Raw genomic sequence first — 18,443 nt, 5'->3', positions numbered from 1 at the left:
CAGAATCCTCTACGTCTGTGTGAAATTATTCTGTTGACAGAAACTTGATTCTCTCTTGTTCTTCAGTTGCTTTTGCTCAACTTTCATACACATATACTAGTTTATTTTTTCTCCCTTGGCATCTGTTTATTTTCTTTTTTAATTTTCTAGAGCGATAAATTATTATGGTGCCCATTTTCATAAAATATTGACTATGTTACATGGGAAAATATCTGGTGAGTTATGGATTTTAGGTCTGTTCTGATCTTGTGTTATTATACTGGGAAACTAAACATTCATATTTCAATTCCAGAATATGAAATATCTATGCTGAACCAAATGTCATGGCTGATGAAGACTGCCTCGATAGAACTAAGGGTGACTTCTCTGAATCGCCAACGGTCACACACCCAGAGGCTCCTTCACCTCCTACTGGATGACATGCCAGTGAAACCATACTCAGGTGAACATGTGTTGGCATTTGTATTGTTATGCTGCTGACTGGTCTGTGTGAATGCAAGCACAAATCTGAATCTTATGGTTAGTATGTGATTGTAGGCCAAACAAGTTCTTTCTGCCTTTAGAATTCTTTTCCTTAAAACACAAAATCACCCATAATTGCAATTTTATTGTTGTTTGGAGCATTCACATTTTGCTGTATTCATAGACACAGATACACAGTGGAGTTTGTCACACTGAGCCAGCATGACCCAAGATATTCTAATACGTATTTTACATGCAAATTAAGCATAAGCTTTTCTAATCATCTCACTGGCATGGTTGGGTCCTGCCTCTCTTGGAGTTCTGATTATGCTCTGTACAATTGTGAAGTGGATCCCATAGATACGGAAAGAATTAGGTGAATGTTGTTGATAAGTCCTCATCATCTTTGCATTTTAATAATCCGTTTGCAAGGGGCTCTTTGACCTAGAAATAGTAACTTAGAAATAAAATACCTTGTGTTTGTTATTTCCAAATAAATTTTATGAGTGTGTTGTTCTTTTTCTGATTTTTATTACTGATGCTCCAACAGATGGGGAAGGAGGAATAGAAGATGAAAATAGGTCTGTCTCTGGGTTCCTGCACTTTGATACTACTACAAAAGGTAAAGCCCTTTGAATTTGTAATAAATTTGTAGATACGTATATATTAAATTGCATAAAATCTCAAGAGGTAATTAATGCCTGTATCTGCAAATTCTGAACTGATGTAGAAAAGCTATATAAGGGATTGTTTCTCATCAAAAAAAATTTTTTTTATAACTAAGATGATAGTATGGGAAAACAATATTTTTGCGAATGAATGTATTAGAAATAAAATCCAATTTAGATTTCAACACAGTCTTCAATTTCCAGACTGATGTCCTTTCTGAACATAGTGCTGCCTTAGAGGGTGAGCTGAGTACGGTGGTTAGCTCTTCTCTTCAGTGTCCCAAGTGAAATAGAACTACTTTTTATTATTTCTAGTACGTCGAAAAATTCTCAGTATTCTCGACTCCATTGACTTCAGTCAGGAGATCCCCGAGCCTTTGCAATTGGATTTCTTTGATCGGGCCCAGATTGAACAAGTTATTGCTAACTGTGAACACAAGAATTTACGGGGACAGACAGTCTGCAATGTCAAGGTGAGCGTTGCTTTAGAGCATGTGCAGTATCAAGTGGTTCAGACTTTGAGTCGTTAAGGAAAAAATAACTTTTTATTTTCTAATAGAGATATTGGTTTATTGGACTGGTTTTCACTTTTCAAACAGTCAGGAAAGAAAACTGAATAGGCCACACTAATTTTGCCTCTATAAAAGGTTCCCTATCACCTACCTCTTAGTATTCATGCTACCCAGCTATCACAATGGAGTGGTTTTACCCATTTAACTCTCTACCAGGTAAATGGTAATCACCTCACTAGTAGAAAGAAGCTATCCCGTGCAGTTCCACTAACTTTCCTGCCATAGACGCTCTTTGGTATCACTCTCTGGCATGTGAGGGATATACTGTTTTTGACAGAAACTTGGACAGTGCCACTATTAGATTATATATAAAGGTATCTGAAACTTTTCCGTCTAGGGCAGTTTAGAGTAATTGCTAGGTTATTGTTCTACCAGTGTCTGAAATGGTCTTATTTTTCTCTCATTTCTCAATTATATAGCTTCTTCATAGAGTTCTTGTAGCCGAAGTAAATGCCCTTCAGGGTATGGCAGCCATAGGACAGAGACCTCTACTAATGGAGGTAAGCCCTGTTGAATATATGTTAGTTTTACCCTTTTAACTGCTTAACTACTTAAATTGCCAGTTAGAAGACAAAACAGTGAATTGACTTCTAGTTCATTATTAGTAAACTACTTAGAAGTTAAATTTTAATTGTATCTTTCACTTTTGACTTTGTGACTGTTAAAAGCTGAACTGAAGTTAGTGTCTGGATGCCAGAAGAAATAACATCTTTTCTGCTAAGTTAGTTGAGGATTTTGTAACCTTTTCATATTGTGTAATGGAGTTCACTTGCTCCCTATCAGCGAGGAAGGAGTCATTTGTCACCACAAATGGGGAGATACGGGTCAGAGAGCAGGTGGGAAGAACCACATTCATGGAAACACAGTTGGTGAGGTCAAAGCAAGAGGCAAAGAAATAAAAGACACATCAAGGAAACATGCCATTGAACTTGGGTTTTAGGGAACTCTAGTGTTCCAGAGTAAGTATAACTAGACAGTTGCAAGAAAAAAGAAGATGGGGTTAAAAACTCATTTCCACGCATATCACCTCTGCCCTCTGCCTTACACATGCGCACGTGCGTGCACACACACACACAGCCTTATTTATTATTTTTCATAGCTCTGGCTACCAGTATAATGTGAAAAGTTATCTGCTGACTTGCAAGCATGTGGAAGGTTTCCAGAGTATTCTATAAATATTTTCGTATTTATATACGAAATATATCTATAAATGTTTTCGGATTAGCTGACAGTGTTAAAAATAGGAACCTGTTGGTTAAAAGACGTTATTTGCCTGTGTGTTAACCTTGCAATTCAATTTCTGCGGCTTTAGGAAATCAGCACTATACTTCAGTACGTGGTAGGAAGAAACAAATTGTTGCAGTGTCTTCATGCAAAACGGCATGCTCTGGAGTCATGGAGGCAGCTGGTAGAAATTATATTGACAGCTTGCCCTCAGGACCTCATTCAGGCAGAGGATCGACAGCTGATTATTCGTGATATTTTACAAGATGTGCATGATAAGGTGACATGCTTCATAAGTTACTTTATACTGCCAAACGAATATTTATATCATTTAAACATATAGTTTGCCACTCCTTTTTTCCCATGTGGAGTAAACAGAGTTGTGCAATGCCAGTGTTAAGACTTTTCTTGAGAAAGGTATTAACTCTGTACAGTAATGGTTCTCAACCAGAGTGTGTATCAGAATTTTCTAGGAAGCTTTTTAAAAATCTACATGACACATCTTACCCTAGACCTACTGAATGGGAGACTCTAGTGGTGAGGGCATTATGTTAATTTCCATGAAAAACCTCTAGGGAATTCTGATAGGGCTCCCTTCTTGTTAAGAACATGTTACCCTGCATTCTATTTAAATTTCTTTTTGTGTATTAGCTTCTACTGTCTTTGAACAATACAATTCCATTCTTATATTCTTATGGTAATTGAAAAGCTAAATGTATAAGACATGTTAATGACTGTAGCTGAAAGCAGGGTACTCACTCTGATTTGTCTTTCTGCTTTAAGATACTGGATGATGAAGCAGCACAGGAGTTAATGCCAGTGGTAGCAGGTGCTGTGTTCACCCTGACCGCTCACCTAAGCCAAGCCGTTCGCACAGAACAGAAGCAACCAGTAGTCTTGGGACCTGGAGAGGCTCATTATGCTTTTGTGCTTGATAACTCTTTCACCTCACCTCCGCCTGCAGAGAATGCAGTGGTGGGGTTCGCTTCTATTGGAGATTCTTCACTTCATATCATATTGAAGAAACTGTTAGACTTCATTTTGAAGACAGGTTTTTTCATCTAAATTTTCTATAACTTACAACTTCTGTATTTGTTTTAACTTAATTTGAAAAAAGGTTTTTACGCTACCATATTTTCCTAGGTGGCGGATTCCAGCGAGTGAGGACACACCTGTATGGCTCTCTGCTTTATTACTTACAGATTGCCCAGAGACCGGATGAACCAGACACCTTAGAAGCAGGTAGAATTAGATTTCTGTCTTTTCTGTGTTTAGAGATTGGTTACTTTAAATTTAAAAAAAAAATCACCTTTTCATCTTTTGGCTCAGCGAAGCTATAATAAATGAGTCTTTATGGAATCAAAGTGCTTGCTCTAAAGTCAAGGAAGAATGTTTAGTTTTCTAAAATTGTGACAATAGTGCAAAAGTAATGTAAGTACAGACCCTCAAATACTACTTTAGCTTATATATTTTTGTAACTCCCACTCACCTCTGGTCCCACTGAACAATACATACAGTACATATCTTTTAAAATAGCTTTGTTATTCCATAGTATAGAAGTACCATTTGTTTAACCATTTGCCTTATTCATAAGTGTTTAAATTGTTTCTAATTTTTTACTATCACAAAAAAGCTGCATCAAATATTCTTTTATATGCCTATATATTTCTCAAGAAGGATACTTCATGGTGGAATTTCCATGTGAAAGAGGGTGCACATTTTTATTTTAATAGATTCTACCAAATGGCCTTCTACCAGCTTAAATTCTCATCAGTAGTATACATATGGCTTTTTGTACTAATGTGAAGTTTTTCTTGGATAAATTCCAAGGAGTAGAATTTCTTGGTCAAAGATGTGTGTATTTAAAACAATGATAAATCAACTTTGTAAACTATAGTTATCTTTTTTTGGCTGCACCGCTCAGCTTTTGGGATCTTAGTTCCCCAACCAGGGACTGAACCCAGGCCCTTGGCAGGGACAGCACGGAGTCCTAACTACTGGACCGCCAAAGAATTCCCATATAGTTAGCATTTTTAAATAAGAGTTAATAATACGGATTCTTTCATTGCCAAATGTGAAAAATGTTTTTAACTATTCAGGAGACCAGCGTATAATACTCTTTGCCAGAGTTACTCTGCTATTTAAGAACTTGTCATAAGTACCTTCTCATAATGGGCGCCTTGTGCTTTCTGAGAACCTTAATGAGTATTGTTATTTTGTTTTTTTTATAAATTTATTTATCTGTTTTTGGCTGCGTTGGGTCTTTGTTGCTGCGCGTGGGCTTTCTCTAGTTGTGGCAAGCGGGGGGCTATTCTTTTTCGCGGTGCGCGGGCTTCTCATTGTGGTGGCTTTTCTTGTTGCGGAGGATGGGCTCTAGGCACGCGGGCTTCAGTAGTTGTGGCACGCGGGCTCTAGAGCACAGGCTCAGTAGTTGTGGTGCACAGGTTTAGTTGTTCCATGGCATGTGGTATCTTCCCGGACCAGGGCTCGAACCCGTGTCCCCTGCATTGGCAGGCAGATTCTTAACCACTGCGCCACCAGGGAAGTCCTGAACACAGATTCTTAAAAACCACTCTGTGTGTAAGACTTAGATTATCTCATATTATTCATTACTGGCTATATATTTTTGTATAATATCTCTCTTAGAATGTAATAATAGCCAAATGATGTATTTATAGGAATTTCCTACCAGCATAAATAATACACAAAAATATTTTTAAGGTCGTTAAAAATAATAGTTCAGGGCTTCCCTGGTGGCGCAGTGGTTGAGAGTCCGCCTGCCGATGCAGGGGACACAGGTTTGTGCCCCGGTCTGGGAAGATCCCACATGCCGCGGAGCAGCTGGGCCCGTGAACCATGGCCGCTGAGCCTGCGCGTCCGGAGCCTGTGCTCCGCAACGAAAACAACAACAACAACAACAACAACAAAAAATAATAGTTCAGAGAAACTTTTTAAAGAAATAGGAGCTTTTTTTAAGAGAGATAATCCGCCAATACACCTCCCCCATTTTCCTCTTGACTAAAAAAAGTTTTTAACGTTGTATTTAGTTGAATTGGCAAAAATCACCACTTAACCACTAGGTGGAGCTCTACAACGTGCTTTATAAGAAGTCATTATCAAGATGTGGTAAAAGCAGTGTGACCATAAAAGAAGATTCTCCTTTTTTAAAAAAAAAATCTGTTATCTTTTTATTATTATTATTATTTATTTTTATTTTTCTTATTTTGGTTGTTCCGGGTCTTAGTTGTGGCTCGCCAGCTCCTTAGTTGTGGCATGCATGTGGGATCTGGTTCCCTGACCAGAGATCGAACCCGGGCCCCCTGCACCAGGAGCGTGGAGTCTTAACCACTGTGCCACCAGGGAAGTCCCTCTCCTTTGTTTTTAATTTTCAAATGATCTATTTTTAGAGCAATTTTATCCCTTAAGTAGCTTTTTTTTCTTAGTCATAATTACTGCTTATTTTGACTTGTTTTAGATAGATAGCAAAGTACTTTATTCCCTAGATACTAGTGTTTTTAATTTTCAAATTAGAAATACTATATTTAATAAATATTCATTGAGCACATACTTTTGTGCTAGTGTACCTATTTTCTGTTGTTTTAAAACAAAAACTGAATTTTTAATGTTTATATACTTATTTTTTCATACCACTTTTTCTTTATTTTTACATAAACGTATGTACTGAATACTGGGCAGCCATTTTCCCTGTTTGGTATAAAAGGAATCTGACTTAGAGAGGCTAAGTGACTTGCTTCTTTTTGACAGATCTGAGAATTAGAATTCAGTATCAGCAATGTATTTGTAGCTCGTATCACAAATGACTAATTTCTAATAAATAAAGAGCATCTACAAATCAATAACCCAACAGAAAAATGGGCAAAGGATATGAGCAGTTTAGGGAAAAGGAAATTCAGACGTCTCTTAAGCATATAGTTAATTTTCTGAAAATCCATATGGGTGGATCCTATCACTTTGAGCTGGCAATGCAGTAGATCTGGGGAGGAACCAAAGCATATATTGGGTTGGCCCAAAAGTTCATTTGGGTTTTTCTGTAAGATGATATGAAAAAACCCAAATGAACCTTTTGGCCAACCCAGTATTTTTTTTGATAAAATTATTTGGAGGATCTTATATGTTTCCTTTATTAAGAACAGTGTAGTTCAAATCTGACATTGTTTTTGCATATGTAATTCCTGGGGCTTAGTTGACAGCCATTGACATCACAAATATCTCTCTTTGTATTTTTTTCACCTTTTTATTCTCTCTCTTTTCTACCAGTGACCACTAGAAAGAAAAAGTGGATAATTTGACCAGAGCCTAAATGTTTAATATGAACCCCAATTATTATGTTCTTAATTTCTCTATTGTTCTGTTCCTTAAGCTCTAGTATTATAAAAATATTTCACATTTAAAAACAGATTGATAATGACAAAGATATATACTTTTCAGCATATTTTTAATCAGATTAATGTTTTCAATAAAAGTTTATAAAGCCAACCTATAAAGTTATGCTAACACCTCAGTGTAGAGGATATAGTGCATCCTCCTTAATTTTATTTCTGTGACATTAGCCCTGTTTGAATGTTTTGTTGTAATTTCAGTAAAATGGATTATATTGCTTTTAAAACAGATTCATTTTTAACTTTCTATTTTCTAGGAGCTTATCATTCACCTTTAATTTATAGTTGATTGATATAGCTGTATGGAAGATGTCAGTTAGAATTTTTAATTTAAAAATTTTTTAAATTGTAATTTTAAGTACTTTTATTATAAGTTTTTCTCATATGTTCTATTTTCTTCTAAACTGGCTTTTCTTTTTAAGTTTGACAAGTTAATGGTACTCAGTAGTATCTTTTATTTATAAATAAGAATTAGGAATTATAATAAGAATGAAGAATTTTCTGCTCTGCTCATAATTCTTCTGGGCTATTGCGACTTTTGATCAAGAATATTCCTGTTGTTCTTTGTTTATGAAACCATAATATCCAATCATCTTTTTAAAAGAGATTAGAAAAGATAATCTCTTGCCATTATTAAATTTTTTAGGATCCTATCATGAGATTTTCAGTTTTTATGGTCTAGGTGTTAGTATGATCTAGAATTATAGTACAAGTACACCTCTGATTTTAGTCATAAAGTAGTGGGACTAAAAGGATTTCATAGAGCATCTTGCCTGTTGTTAACTCCGTTCTTGTGAATCTGACTCCAATAAGTGACTTAAAAATACAGTACCAGGGGCTTCCCAGGTGGCACAGTGGTTGAGAGTCCGCCTGCCAATGCAGGGGACACGGGTTTGTGCCCCGGTCCGGGAAGATCTCACATGCCACGGAGCGGCTAGGCCCATGAGCCATGGCCGCTGAGCCTGCGCGTCCAGAGCCTGTGCTCCGCAACGGGAGAGGTCACAATAGTGAGAGGCCCGCATACTGAAAAAAAAAAAAAAAAAATCTTTTAGCTTTTATTTTTTTATTTAAAAATAAATATTGATTATAGGAAATTTAGAACACACTAATAAACAAAAGGAAAAGTCACACATTTTACCTTCTAAGATAACTATCACGACATTTTGGTTATAGCCAGCCATCTTTTTTTATTGATTTAAATCTTCCCTTTTCTCTCTATTTAGTATTTTCTCAGCTTTTCCTGCCTCATTAAGTAACATTTTTAATACCTGTATAGATTTTGCCACTTATGGATATACCATAATTTATTTAGCCTACCCATTTTGGACATTTAGATTATTTCCCCTTTTTACAATACAAACAAAAATCAGTAATCATTTGGTGGTTGATTATTTTTAGTTGTTCCAGGAAGCAGGAAACATTAATTGGGTTCTTGCTTTCATAAAATCTTTTATCCTAGTAAAAATGGCAATATATGTGTTTATAAAACAATAAGCCTTAAATTGGATGATATAGACCAGATGCCAGCAAGCTTTTTCTGTACAGGGCCAGATAATAACTAATTCAGACTTTGCAAGCCATATGTTCTCTGTTGCAACTACTCAACTCTGCCATTATTGTGCAAAAGAAGCCAGAGACGTATGCTATGTTGCATTAAAATTTTATTTGCAAAAACAAGTGGGAGATCACATTTTTCCCACGAGCCTTAGTTTGCCAACCCCAAGTATAAATTACAAGTTTTATAAGAGTTAAGAAGAGAAAGGAAATTAAGAGTTTTGCTGGACTCTTCTGGTGGGGTTGCATTTACATAAGAATGTTTGAACTAAGGAATTCATGGCTAAAAAATGTTAAACCTATAAAGTAGTGGCTTTCAGACTTTTGTCCAAAGCCTTTATTCAGATAATTTTGTGGCAATCCTATGCGTAAAACAGAAGAGGAGATGCCATAGCTCCTCAGGCTGGGTTCCTGAAAACCCACCCACCATGGTACCCCACCCTGAGAGCATCTGGTGGCATCCCTGGAGCAAAGTTTCTAAACTTGCCTTTAAGCTGTCAATCAATCAGTAATTAATATTTGAGCTTCTACTATGTGCTAGACACTGTGCTAAATTCTGGAGAAACAGTGGCAGACAAGACAGAATCCCATTGTTAATAAGCTTACATTCGATGTGAGGAGACAGAGATACAAGCATGGAAACTAAAAACTAACATAATTTGAGTAAATCTGATAAATAAGTACTGTGGAGAAGATAAAATAGTACTGTGATATATTGTGTGTGGGGTGGGAGGAGGAGGGAAGCTGGATATAGTTGAGGAAGTGATATTTGATAGAGGCTGAAATGATGAAGAGGAGGCAGTCATGCTAAGATCTGGGGAAGAATATAAAGAACAGCTAGTGCAAAGATCCTGAGACTGAAGGAAGTGCTGAATTTGAGGGCTAGTGTGGCAGCAGCATTGGGGTGGAGGTGGAGAGTGGAGGGAGGTGAAATAGAAGTAGATGGGACCAGGTGACCAAAGGAAGTGACACGGTTGAGAAAATAATCTCATACCCTGCTTTGACACTATTGGAAATTAACTATGACTAAAATAAAATCAGAGTAGTGGTAAAGATATTTTAGGGAAAAAATAAACAAACAAACAAAGTTAAAAAAAAAACTCTGAAGGTTTGACTGCTGCAAACTTTATAGTGGAATATAGGCCACCTTGTGTGTACTTTTTTTTTGTGGTACGCGGGCCTCTCACTGTTGTGGCCTCTCCCGTTGCGGAGCACAGGCTCCAGACGCGCAGGCTCAGCGGCCATGGCTCACGGGCCTAGCCACTCCGCGGCATGTGGGAACTTCCCGGACCGGGGCACGAACCCGTGTCCCCTGGATCGGCAGGCGGACTTTCAACCACTGCGCCACCAGGGAAGCCCTTGTGTGTTATTTTTATTTTTCATGGTTAAACCTGCTTTGTTTTGCCCTCCATTCTGATCACCCTGTCTTGAGAATCTTTCCTCAGTTTAAAAACTGCTACCGTTGGCATATATACACTACCAAATGTAAAATAGTTAGCTAGTGGGAAGCGGCTGCATAGCACAGGGAGATCAGCTTGATGCTTTGTGACCACCTAGAGGGGTGGGATAGGGAGGGTGGGAGGGAGATGCAAGAGGGAGGGGATATGGGGATATATGTATACGTATAGCTGATTCACTTTGTTATACGGCAGCAACTAACGCACCAGTGTAAAGCAATTATACTCCAATAAAGATGTTAAAAAAAAAACTGCTACCATGTGCTAGTTGGGGAAAAGTCATAAGATTAGTTTCAAATACAGATTATTGCTTTATGTAGTGTATTTATGAAACTTTTCTAAAAGGTTTATAGGAATCTATGTAAAGCATATGATCCTATCTTTAATTATTAGTGTTCCTTGAATTAAATTAAATTTAATTAATTTAAATTATCTTCATAATGAGTATACCTTTTCTTTTTAATAAATATTTCAATTAAAAAATATAAAAGAATAAAATATCTGTTTTTTGGAAGCAGATCTTTGTCTACTTTGTACCTGCTCCTTTGTAGCCAAATTCTCATAGATCTCAATAAAAGATAAAACCAGATTGATTAGTGGAATAAATACAGGAATGTTTCTCCTGGGGTTTCATAGTTCATTTTGATTTCTTTAAGGATAGTTTATCCTTTTCCTAATACCATTGTTCTCAGTGTACATGCATGGAATAGTGCGTTGTGTTCTTAAAGTTTACCTGCCTAGACTCATTGGTTGATGGGTCTTTGTGTGCAGGCAATAATGGAAGGATTTTTCTGTTGTCGTCATGTATGATGTGTAATTACTCAGTTACCAAACTGCTTTTTGCTGGAGTGTTTTATATGTCTTCTATTGTAACCCTTTAGCCAAGAAAACCATGTGGGAAAGGCTGACCGCCCCTGAAGATGTGTTTAGTAAATTACAGCGAGAAAACATAGCCATCATTGAGAGCTATGGTGCTGCCCTCATGGAAGTGGTCTGTCGAGATGCTTGTGATGGTCATGAGATTGGAAGGGTACAGTAACTCCTGCTTAGTATTAATTGGATAGATATTTTGACTTATTAAGGCATAAACTGGATCAGCTTTTCAAATGTATGTTATATATTGGGAATTATTTTCTGTAATATATTTTAGTGAATTTTCTTATTTACTATAATTTTGAATTTCTGTTTTGTTCATTCATATGTTTTGTTTACTTACGTTCAGAATCCTTTATTTGTTCAGACTGTACCCTCAGAATAATCTTTTTGCTAATTTTGAGATTTGCCTTACACTGGTAGAAATTAACCAGCAGAGATGCTGGTTAATCAAGATCTTGGCATAAGAGAATGCTGGATACGTAGCTTTTATACTGAGTGTATCTTTCTCTGCTTTTTCAATGAGTATTTGCATTTATATGTCTTTAAAATATTATGTCATACTGGTGATAATACAGTGAGAAGATAATTCCCTGCTGGTGGAAAATTACATAGCATTTGAATCATGTAGTACGCTCTCAATTATGTTAAAAAAATATTTGGGAAGACATAGAACGAAGTAATCTGTGTTTCTCAGATAATGTATTTTCTGTATAAGTTTTCTGTTTTCTACAAGGAGCATGTGAAACTTTACAATTGGGGGGAAAAGCTATTTTTAAAAATCCCTTTCCTCCAGCAAGTAATGTTTCGATTTTGCTAAAATATATTTAATGCCATTATTTTAATGTGTTAGGTTTTGTTTCAGAAATATAACTTTACCCTGAAATTTTTTCTTTTATTAATAAATCAAGATTCTGGATACATACATACATTTTTCTCAAAAAAAAAAGAGAGAGAATTGTATTGCAGGCAACCATTCTCCTTGTAAGAAAACTTTTAAACATTTCCAGATAAAGGGAGTTACTGTTGTTGATTTTGGTAGCCATCTCCACATTTTGGATTTTGATGTGTTCTTCCGTCAGATGCTGGCACTGGCTCTACTTGATCGGATTGTCTCCGTAGATAAGCAGCAGCAGTGGCTTCTGTATCTTTCTAACAGTGGCTATTTGAAGGTGCTTGTGGACAGCTTGGTAGAAGATGACCGTACTTTGCAGAGCTTACTCACTCCACAGCCTCCCCTTTTAAAAGCCCTTTATACATACGAATCCAAAATGGTAAGGCTTTATATTCACTTGAAGTTAGATCAACAGGTCACTTCCTCTTGAGGTTAAGGATATATTAAAGAAAACTAACGTGGCCTACATTTTGCATGTTTCTATCATACAAACTGTAATCATTTCTAAGGAGTTTTAAATTTGGGCACATGTGCTAGAACTGTATCTTCTGAGCATGCCAAAGTTGAGTTGAAATGATCCTGAGAGGGTTAGTTGGGTACTGAGACTGCTGCTTACTCACTTCGATTGCTGGTGGTGGCAAAGCCACATGACACCCAGTGGTCTATGAGGAGAAGAGTGAGCAAAAATGTCCTTCCGCAACGAAAATCAGACTGTTAGTTGCCTGTTGAAATTCCAATGTAGATGTGCTGGTTCTACTTTAAATACAGGATTTTTCAGTACAGTGTATATAATTCATTTCCTTTCCTCCAAATCTGTTTTAATTTCTGTTTCCTCCTGCTTAAAAATACCACAAATGTCACAATAAGAGAAGCACTAAAGTCTTAGATTCTTCATTAATTCTGTTTTCCTTCCTTCATTCATTTATTCAACAAGTATTTATTAAATATCTGTTACATGCCAGGTATGGCACTAGGTAGTAGAGATACAGCTGTGAGCAAAACAATCTTCCCTGCCCTCCATAAGCCCACATGATGATTTAGTTGAATGCTTAATCCTTGCAAGGTGTATGTAGCGCTTCAGATACGCTGTGCCATTTACTCCTCATAAAAATCCTATGGTTAAGGTGGTATAATATGCCCCTTCCTAGCTAGCTCAGAATTTCTCTTCACCAGTGATTACAGATCAGAAATGTGCTATGAGAAAGTCTCATTTTAATGTGAGACGCTTGGCTCTGATCTCTGTACTGATGATTTTTGTTTCATAACTTCTTAGGCATTTCTCACAAGAGTGGCCAAGATACAACAGGGCGCTTTAGAGCTGCTGAGGTCCGGGGTGATTGTGAGGCTGGCACAATGCCAAGTCTATGACATGCGCCCAGAAATGGACCCACAGGGGTAAGCATCCATATCAATTTATTTATTTTTTTTATGGTTTTTTTTAAAATTTAATTTTATTCATTTTTTTTATACAGCAGGTTCTTATTAGTCATCTGTTTTATACACATCAGTGTATACATGTCAATCCCAATTGCCCAATTCATCACACCACCATCCCCACCCCCTGCCGCTTTTTTTAAAGTTACCAGTAAAGGATTATTAAGGGAAAAAAAAAAATTTCAAACATAATTTTGCCATTTATAATTCTGTTGGAGCAGTACTCTCATCTTGATGGTTTTGTTTGGTCATATACCCCTGCCATTAACTAGTAAATGAAAGTTGCTAATAGGGTAAAAGTGGGTAGGGACCTAGTGCTTTCCATTTTAGAGCAGTAACGTAAGAGGGAAATGGGAGAGCATTTTGTTAGACGTTTTTCTTCCCAACTTTATTGTTCTGTTTAGTAGAAGTACATGTTTTCAGTTATACTGGTCTTTTAAAGTATTGTAATGAAATTATAATTTGTTGTGGATTTTCTTTTCTTGATGACTTGAATAGTATTTTATATTTTTCTCATTTTAACATTTTACCAACTGCTTGCTAATTTGAAAGCTTCAAGTGAAATTATTTTAAGTTTCAAACTTTCTAGCAGATTTCTCAGTTGAGTTTGAATATGAATTTTTTCTTTTTTGTCTACATGGCTGCAGCATTGTTAGGGCCTATAGCATACCCTCCTACTGTTAAATAACGATTTAGGTCAGTTTGAGTAATTTTCCTCAAAAGATCCATTACCAAATTGTATGTTTGAGTTTTTCAGGCTTAACTATAGAAATATTTTACTTCTAGAAAAGAAAATTTTTTTAGTATAACTTTCTAAGGTTTTAAACACAAGAGTTATTACTTTCACCTTAGGTGAAGAGGATTGAGTAAATTGTATTCCTCAGTTCATGGCACATTATTATTGCCTGTCTTTGGAAAGCCTTTCTGTTATTTCTTTTTATTTCCATATTCTGCTTTCATTCTCTTCTCTTCAACAGGCAACCATTTTTTTTTGTTCAAAAATTTAAATAGAAATATTTACAATAAAAGTTTATTAATAGTGTTCTGAGACCTCATCTTAAAGGTTAAGTGATTTTACAATCTCATTTTAATTTTTAAAATCTTGTTTTATTTTATATAATGGACAATGTAGATTCATTTTTGGCTTTGGGTGTACAAGAGGGAAATTTGGGGAGAGTAACTTTTGTTTCTGTCTGTTTCTCACACATAGTCTCTGTGGCCCAAGGGAATATTTAGAGTAGAATAAGTATGTTTGGGGAATTTTAGCACTGTCTTTTCAAATTTATGCAATTATTCTTTACGAAGATTTTTAAAAATTCAGATTTTTTCACTAACTGTACCTCTGGGATACAGAGTCCTCATTAGTAGCTTCACATCTTAATTAGCCACCTGTGATTGTTTGCCGTGGAGATGGTCGGGGACTGTTTTAACTGTTGGACTACTGCTCTCTCCTTGTTCGCTGGATGCAAATCAAGCATGTTTGGCCTGAGAGATGCCCCAGTGTTCATCCCTACTCCAGTGGACCGGTACCGCCAGATTCTGCTTCCAGCTCTCCGCTTGTGCCAGGTCATCCTCACGTCTAGTATGGCCCAGCACTTGCAGGCAGCAGGGCAGGTAAGAGGATCCTTAGTGTAGAAATCATCAAGTGCAAAATCTTTATTTTACAAATGCAGAAGCCCTAGGCATAGAACGCTTAACGTGAATTTACCTTAACCGTTCTGTTTGTGGCAGAGCTGGGTATTGAACATAGACCCCTTGCACTTTGCTCTGAACTTTATCGGTCTGTTTTTGTACTCTTGTTTGAATGAAACACCACAGCTAATTAATAGAATAGTGAGATAGAAGGCAAGAGATCTAAATTTGTTGTTCTGCAAAAGGAAGCAGTTATTGTGATAGAAATAAGCTGGCTTCTAAAATGTAATTTAACCAGGTATTTATTAGAGAATGCTGTTCCTTTATTAGACCTTGCAGAAAATACAAAAGATAAATGATGATGCCACATTTAGTTGTGATGTTTAAAGAATGAGTAATTTAAATAAGTGAGTTTCTAATAAAATATTTTTCCTTCAAACACCATAAATTAGTTTTATTTTCATTGCTTTTCAGTGAAATCTTCAAAAATATGTTTGTTTCTTAGACTAATAATGCAATATGCAATTTAACCTTTTACTGATTAATTAGGCTTATCACTAAGAATCTGCAGTTTTTTATTGTGTTGCTCTATTATTATGATACCCTCAGGAATTAGGACACATCCTAATAATTTATGGTGATTTTATCTGCTTTCCCTGCCATCAGTCTTCAGGCATACTTTCCCAAGATAGAATGCTGCTGTTTCTAGTGTGCTACCTGATTTTATATTGCGTTAGTCTAAGTGACATTCTACCCCTTTCATATGCAGCCTTTGAGTCAGTTCTTTAACACTCAAAAACTTTGTCTTCTACTTTCTCGAGATTAAGGTTTTTTAGAAGAAGTGGGACATTGTGATACAAGGCCAGTCTTATACTGAGCATAGTGGAATTACCTGAGTAGGTTCTTTAAAAAATACAGATTACTGAGTTTCATGTCCAACAATGATGGACTCTGAGGCCAGGAATTTGTATTAAAAAATAAAAGTGGCACAGTTCCTGAGAGATTCAAATGTTCAGCCAGTTGTGGTGTAGTCCCTGCCTTCAGGGAATCTATAATCTAGTTAAGAAGATGTTTGAATGTGAAAATGAGTAGAGTCTTCTATGATGGTACACTGTAAAATGCTAAGCTGAAAGGGCACAGTTTAGAGGTCAAGATTTGTATCTCATTTATTTTCATCATATCAAAAGGAGAGTTAGACAAAAGCTTTTATGTGATTGTCCCCATGTCACACTAGTCAGACTTTCACAGAGCAAACTTGAATTCAGTAAGTCATTTTTTAAAAATAAATAAATTTATTTATTTATTTTTGGCTGCATTGGGTCTTCGTTGCTGTGCGCAGGCTTTCTCTAGTTGCGGCGAGCAGGGGCTACTCTTCATTGTTGCGGTGTGTGGGCTTCTCATTGCAGTGGCTTCTCGTTGCAGAGAACGGGCTCTAGGCGCATGGGCTTCAGCAGTTGTGGCACGTGGGCTCAGTATTTGTGGCTCGTGGGCCCTAGAGCGCAGGCTTAGTAGTTGTGGTGCACGGGCTTAGTCACTCTGCGGCATGTGGGATCTTCCCGGACCAGGGCTCGAACTCGTGTCCCCTGCATTGGCAGGCGGATTCTTAACTACTGAGTCACCAGGGAAGTCCCAGTAAGTCATTTTTGAACACACTCATTTTAAATTCATGTTCTAGTTCCATTTAGACAAAAATTTTAAAAAATAGGGGTCAAATAATAGTTTTCATACAGTAGTTCCAAGTTATATTATACTCTTCTATAGTAGCTTCTAAGTGTATTAATCTCTAAACTTTGAAATAATCCTTATCTTTAGCTTTCTTATAAAATTTAGTTAGATGTTTGCTTCTTGAAAATAAACTACGTAAATGCAAAAGACAACTGCTTATCTAATATTCTTCATTACATTAAATTACTTGCTTCAATGTTATTAAACAGATGGATATAAATTTATAATACAATTTTCTACTCTTCCACCTGTTTTTCCATTTCCCCTCCTTTTCTTCGTCTTAGGTGTTGCAGTTTCTCATTTCTCATTCTGATACCATACAAGCAATCCTGCGCTGTCAGGATGTTAGTGCTGGGTCTTTGCAGGAATTGGCTCTGCTGACAGGAATTATAAGTAAAGCAGCACTTCCTGGTGAGTTGATTATGTTGAATGGATTTTTACCAGTGCTTTACAGACTGACATACACTTAATAGAATGAGGTTATTGTTACTTTGCAGCTATATATTACTTATTTGAGATTGGAACTAACAGAGTTAACTGCCTTTTTTAAAAAAAAATTATTTAGTTATTTATTTCATTTTTGGCTGCGTCGGGTCTTAGTCGAGGCACACGGGGTCTTTGTTGCGGTACGTGGGATACTGCTGCGGCATGTGGGCTTAGTTGCCCCGCGGCATGTGGGATCTTAGTTCCCTGACCAGGGACTGAAGCTGTGTCCCTTGCATCAGAAGGTGGATTTTTAACCACTGGACCACCAGGGAAGTCCCCTTAACTGCCTTTATTTGAAGTAATATGTTTATAAAAGTGATATATGGTCAGTATAAAAAATTCAAAAAGTTCAAGAAAATAATTAACACTCAAATCCCACTATCTAGAAATTATCAAATGTTAACATAGATAAGTAGCTTTTCAAACATTGCTCTATGTATATGTATGTATTGGTGGGGGGGAGGGGCGGTGGAGAGAAACAGACATACAGAGGTACTTTTCGAGAATGGGATACCTTTTACATTCAGTTTTAGAAAACAACTATTTAATTTTACGTGAACTTTACAGATGAAAAACTAATTGAAGAGAAACTGAAGACATTGATGAATTCCAGACAAATGTTTCTTTACTACAAGTGTACAAGAGATATTAGTTCTTAAAATATCACTATGATTAAGAAGAAAAAAAGATTATGATAAACTACTAAGATATTTTGGTCATTAAAAACATTTTTTTTACTACATATTTTACTACATGTTTTTTTACTACAAATTTTAGACAGGGGGCTTCCCTGGTGGCGCAGTGGTTGAGAGTCCGCCTGCCAATGCAGGGGACATGGGTTCGTGCCCCGGTCCGGGAGGATCCCACATGCCGCGGAGCGGCTGGGCCCGTGAGCCATGGCCGCTGAGCCTGCGCGTCCGGAGCCTGTGCTCCGCAACGGGAGAGGCCACAACAGTGAGAGGCCCACGTATGGCAAAAAAAAAAAAAAAATTTAGACAGAATCAACTAACTCCTGATGTGAAAGATGAAGTAATGAGTTATTTTACACTTCTTTTTCCACC

At 36.8% G+C, this 18,443-nt stretch overlaps 1 protein-coding gene across 3 annotated transcripts in view; it reads left to right on the top strand.

Moving 5' to 3' along the window:
- Nucleotides 1–18,443, top strand: part of NUP205 (nucleoporin 205) — an 81,092-nt gene that overhangs the window by 44,309 nt on the left and 18,340 nt on the right. For all 3 annotated transcript variants that reach the window (XR_004484549.2, XM_033432387.2, XM_004272168.3), the window contains exons 24-35: nt 293–442; nt 1,013–1,084; nt 1,446–1,603; nt 2,122–2,202; nt 3,015–3,206; nt 3,710–3,977; nt 4,070–4,168; nt 11,219–11,367; nt 12,293–12,484; nt 13,379–13,500; nt 15,015–15,153; nt 17,181–17,307. Coding sequence is in view for 2 of the 3 variants with exons in the window: in XM_033432387.2 (XP_033288278.1) it covers nt 293–442; nt 1,013–1,084; nt 1,446–1,603; nt 2,122–2,202; nt 3,015–3,206; nt 3,710–3,977; nt 4,070–4,168; nt 11,219–11,367; nt 12,293–12,484; nt 13,379–13,500; nt 15,015–15,153; nt 17,181–17,307 (1,749 nt within the window). In the remaining variant the exon portion in view is untranslated. The remainder of the gene's footprint in view (nt 1–292; nt 443–1,012; nt 1,085–1,445; nt 1,604–2,121; nt 2,203–3,014; nt 3,207–3,709; nt 3,978–4,069; nt 4,169–11,218; nt 11,368–12,292; nt 12,485–13,378; nt 13,501–15,014; nt 15,154–17,180; nt 17,308–18,443) is intronic.

The sequence above is a fragment of the Orcinus orca genome, chromosome 9, assembly GCF_937001465.1.
Source record: "Orcinus orca chromosome 9, mOrcOrc1.1, whole genome shotgun sequence".
In the NCBI taxonomy this organism is placed as follows: domain Eukaryota; kingdom Metazoa; phylum Chordata; class Mammalia; order Artiodactyla; family Delphinidae; genus Orcinus; species Orcinus orca.
This window is presented reverse-complemented; position numbering and strand designations above follow the sequence as displayed.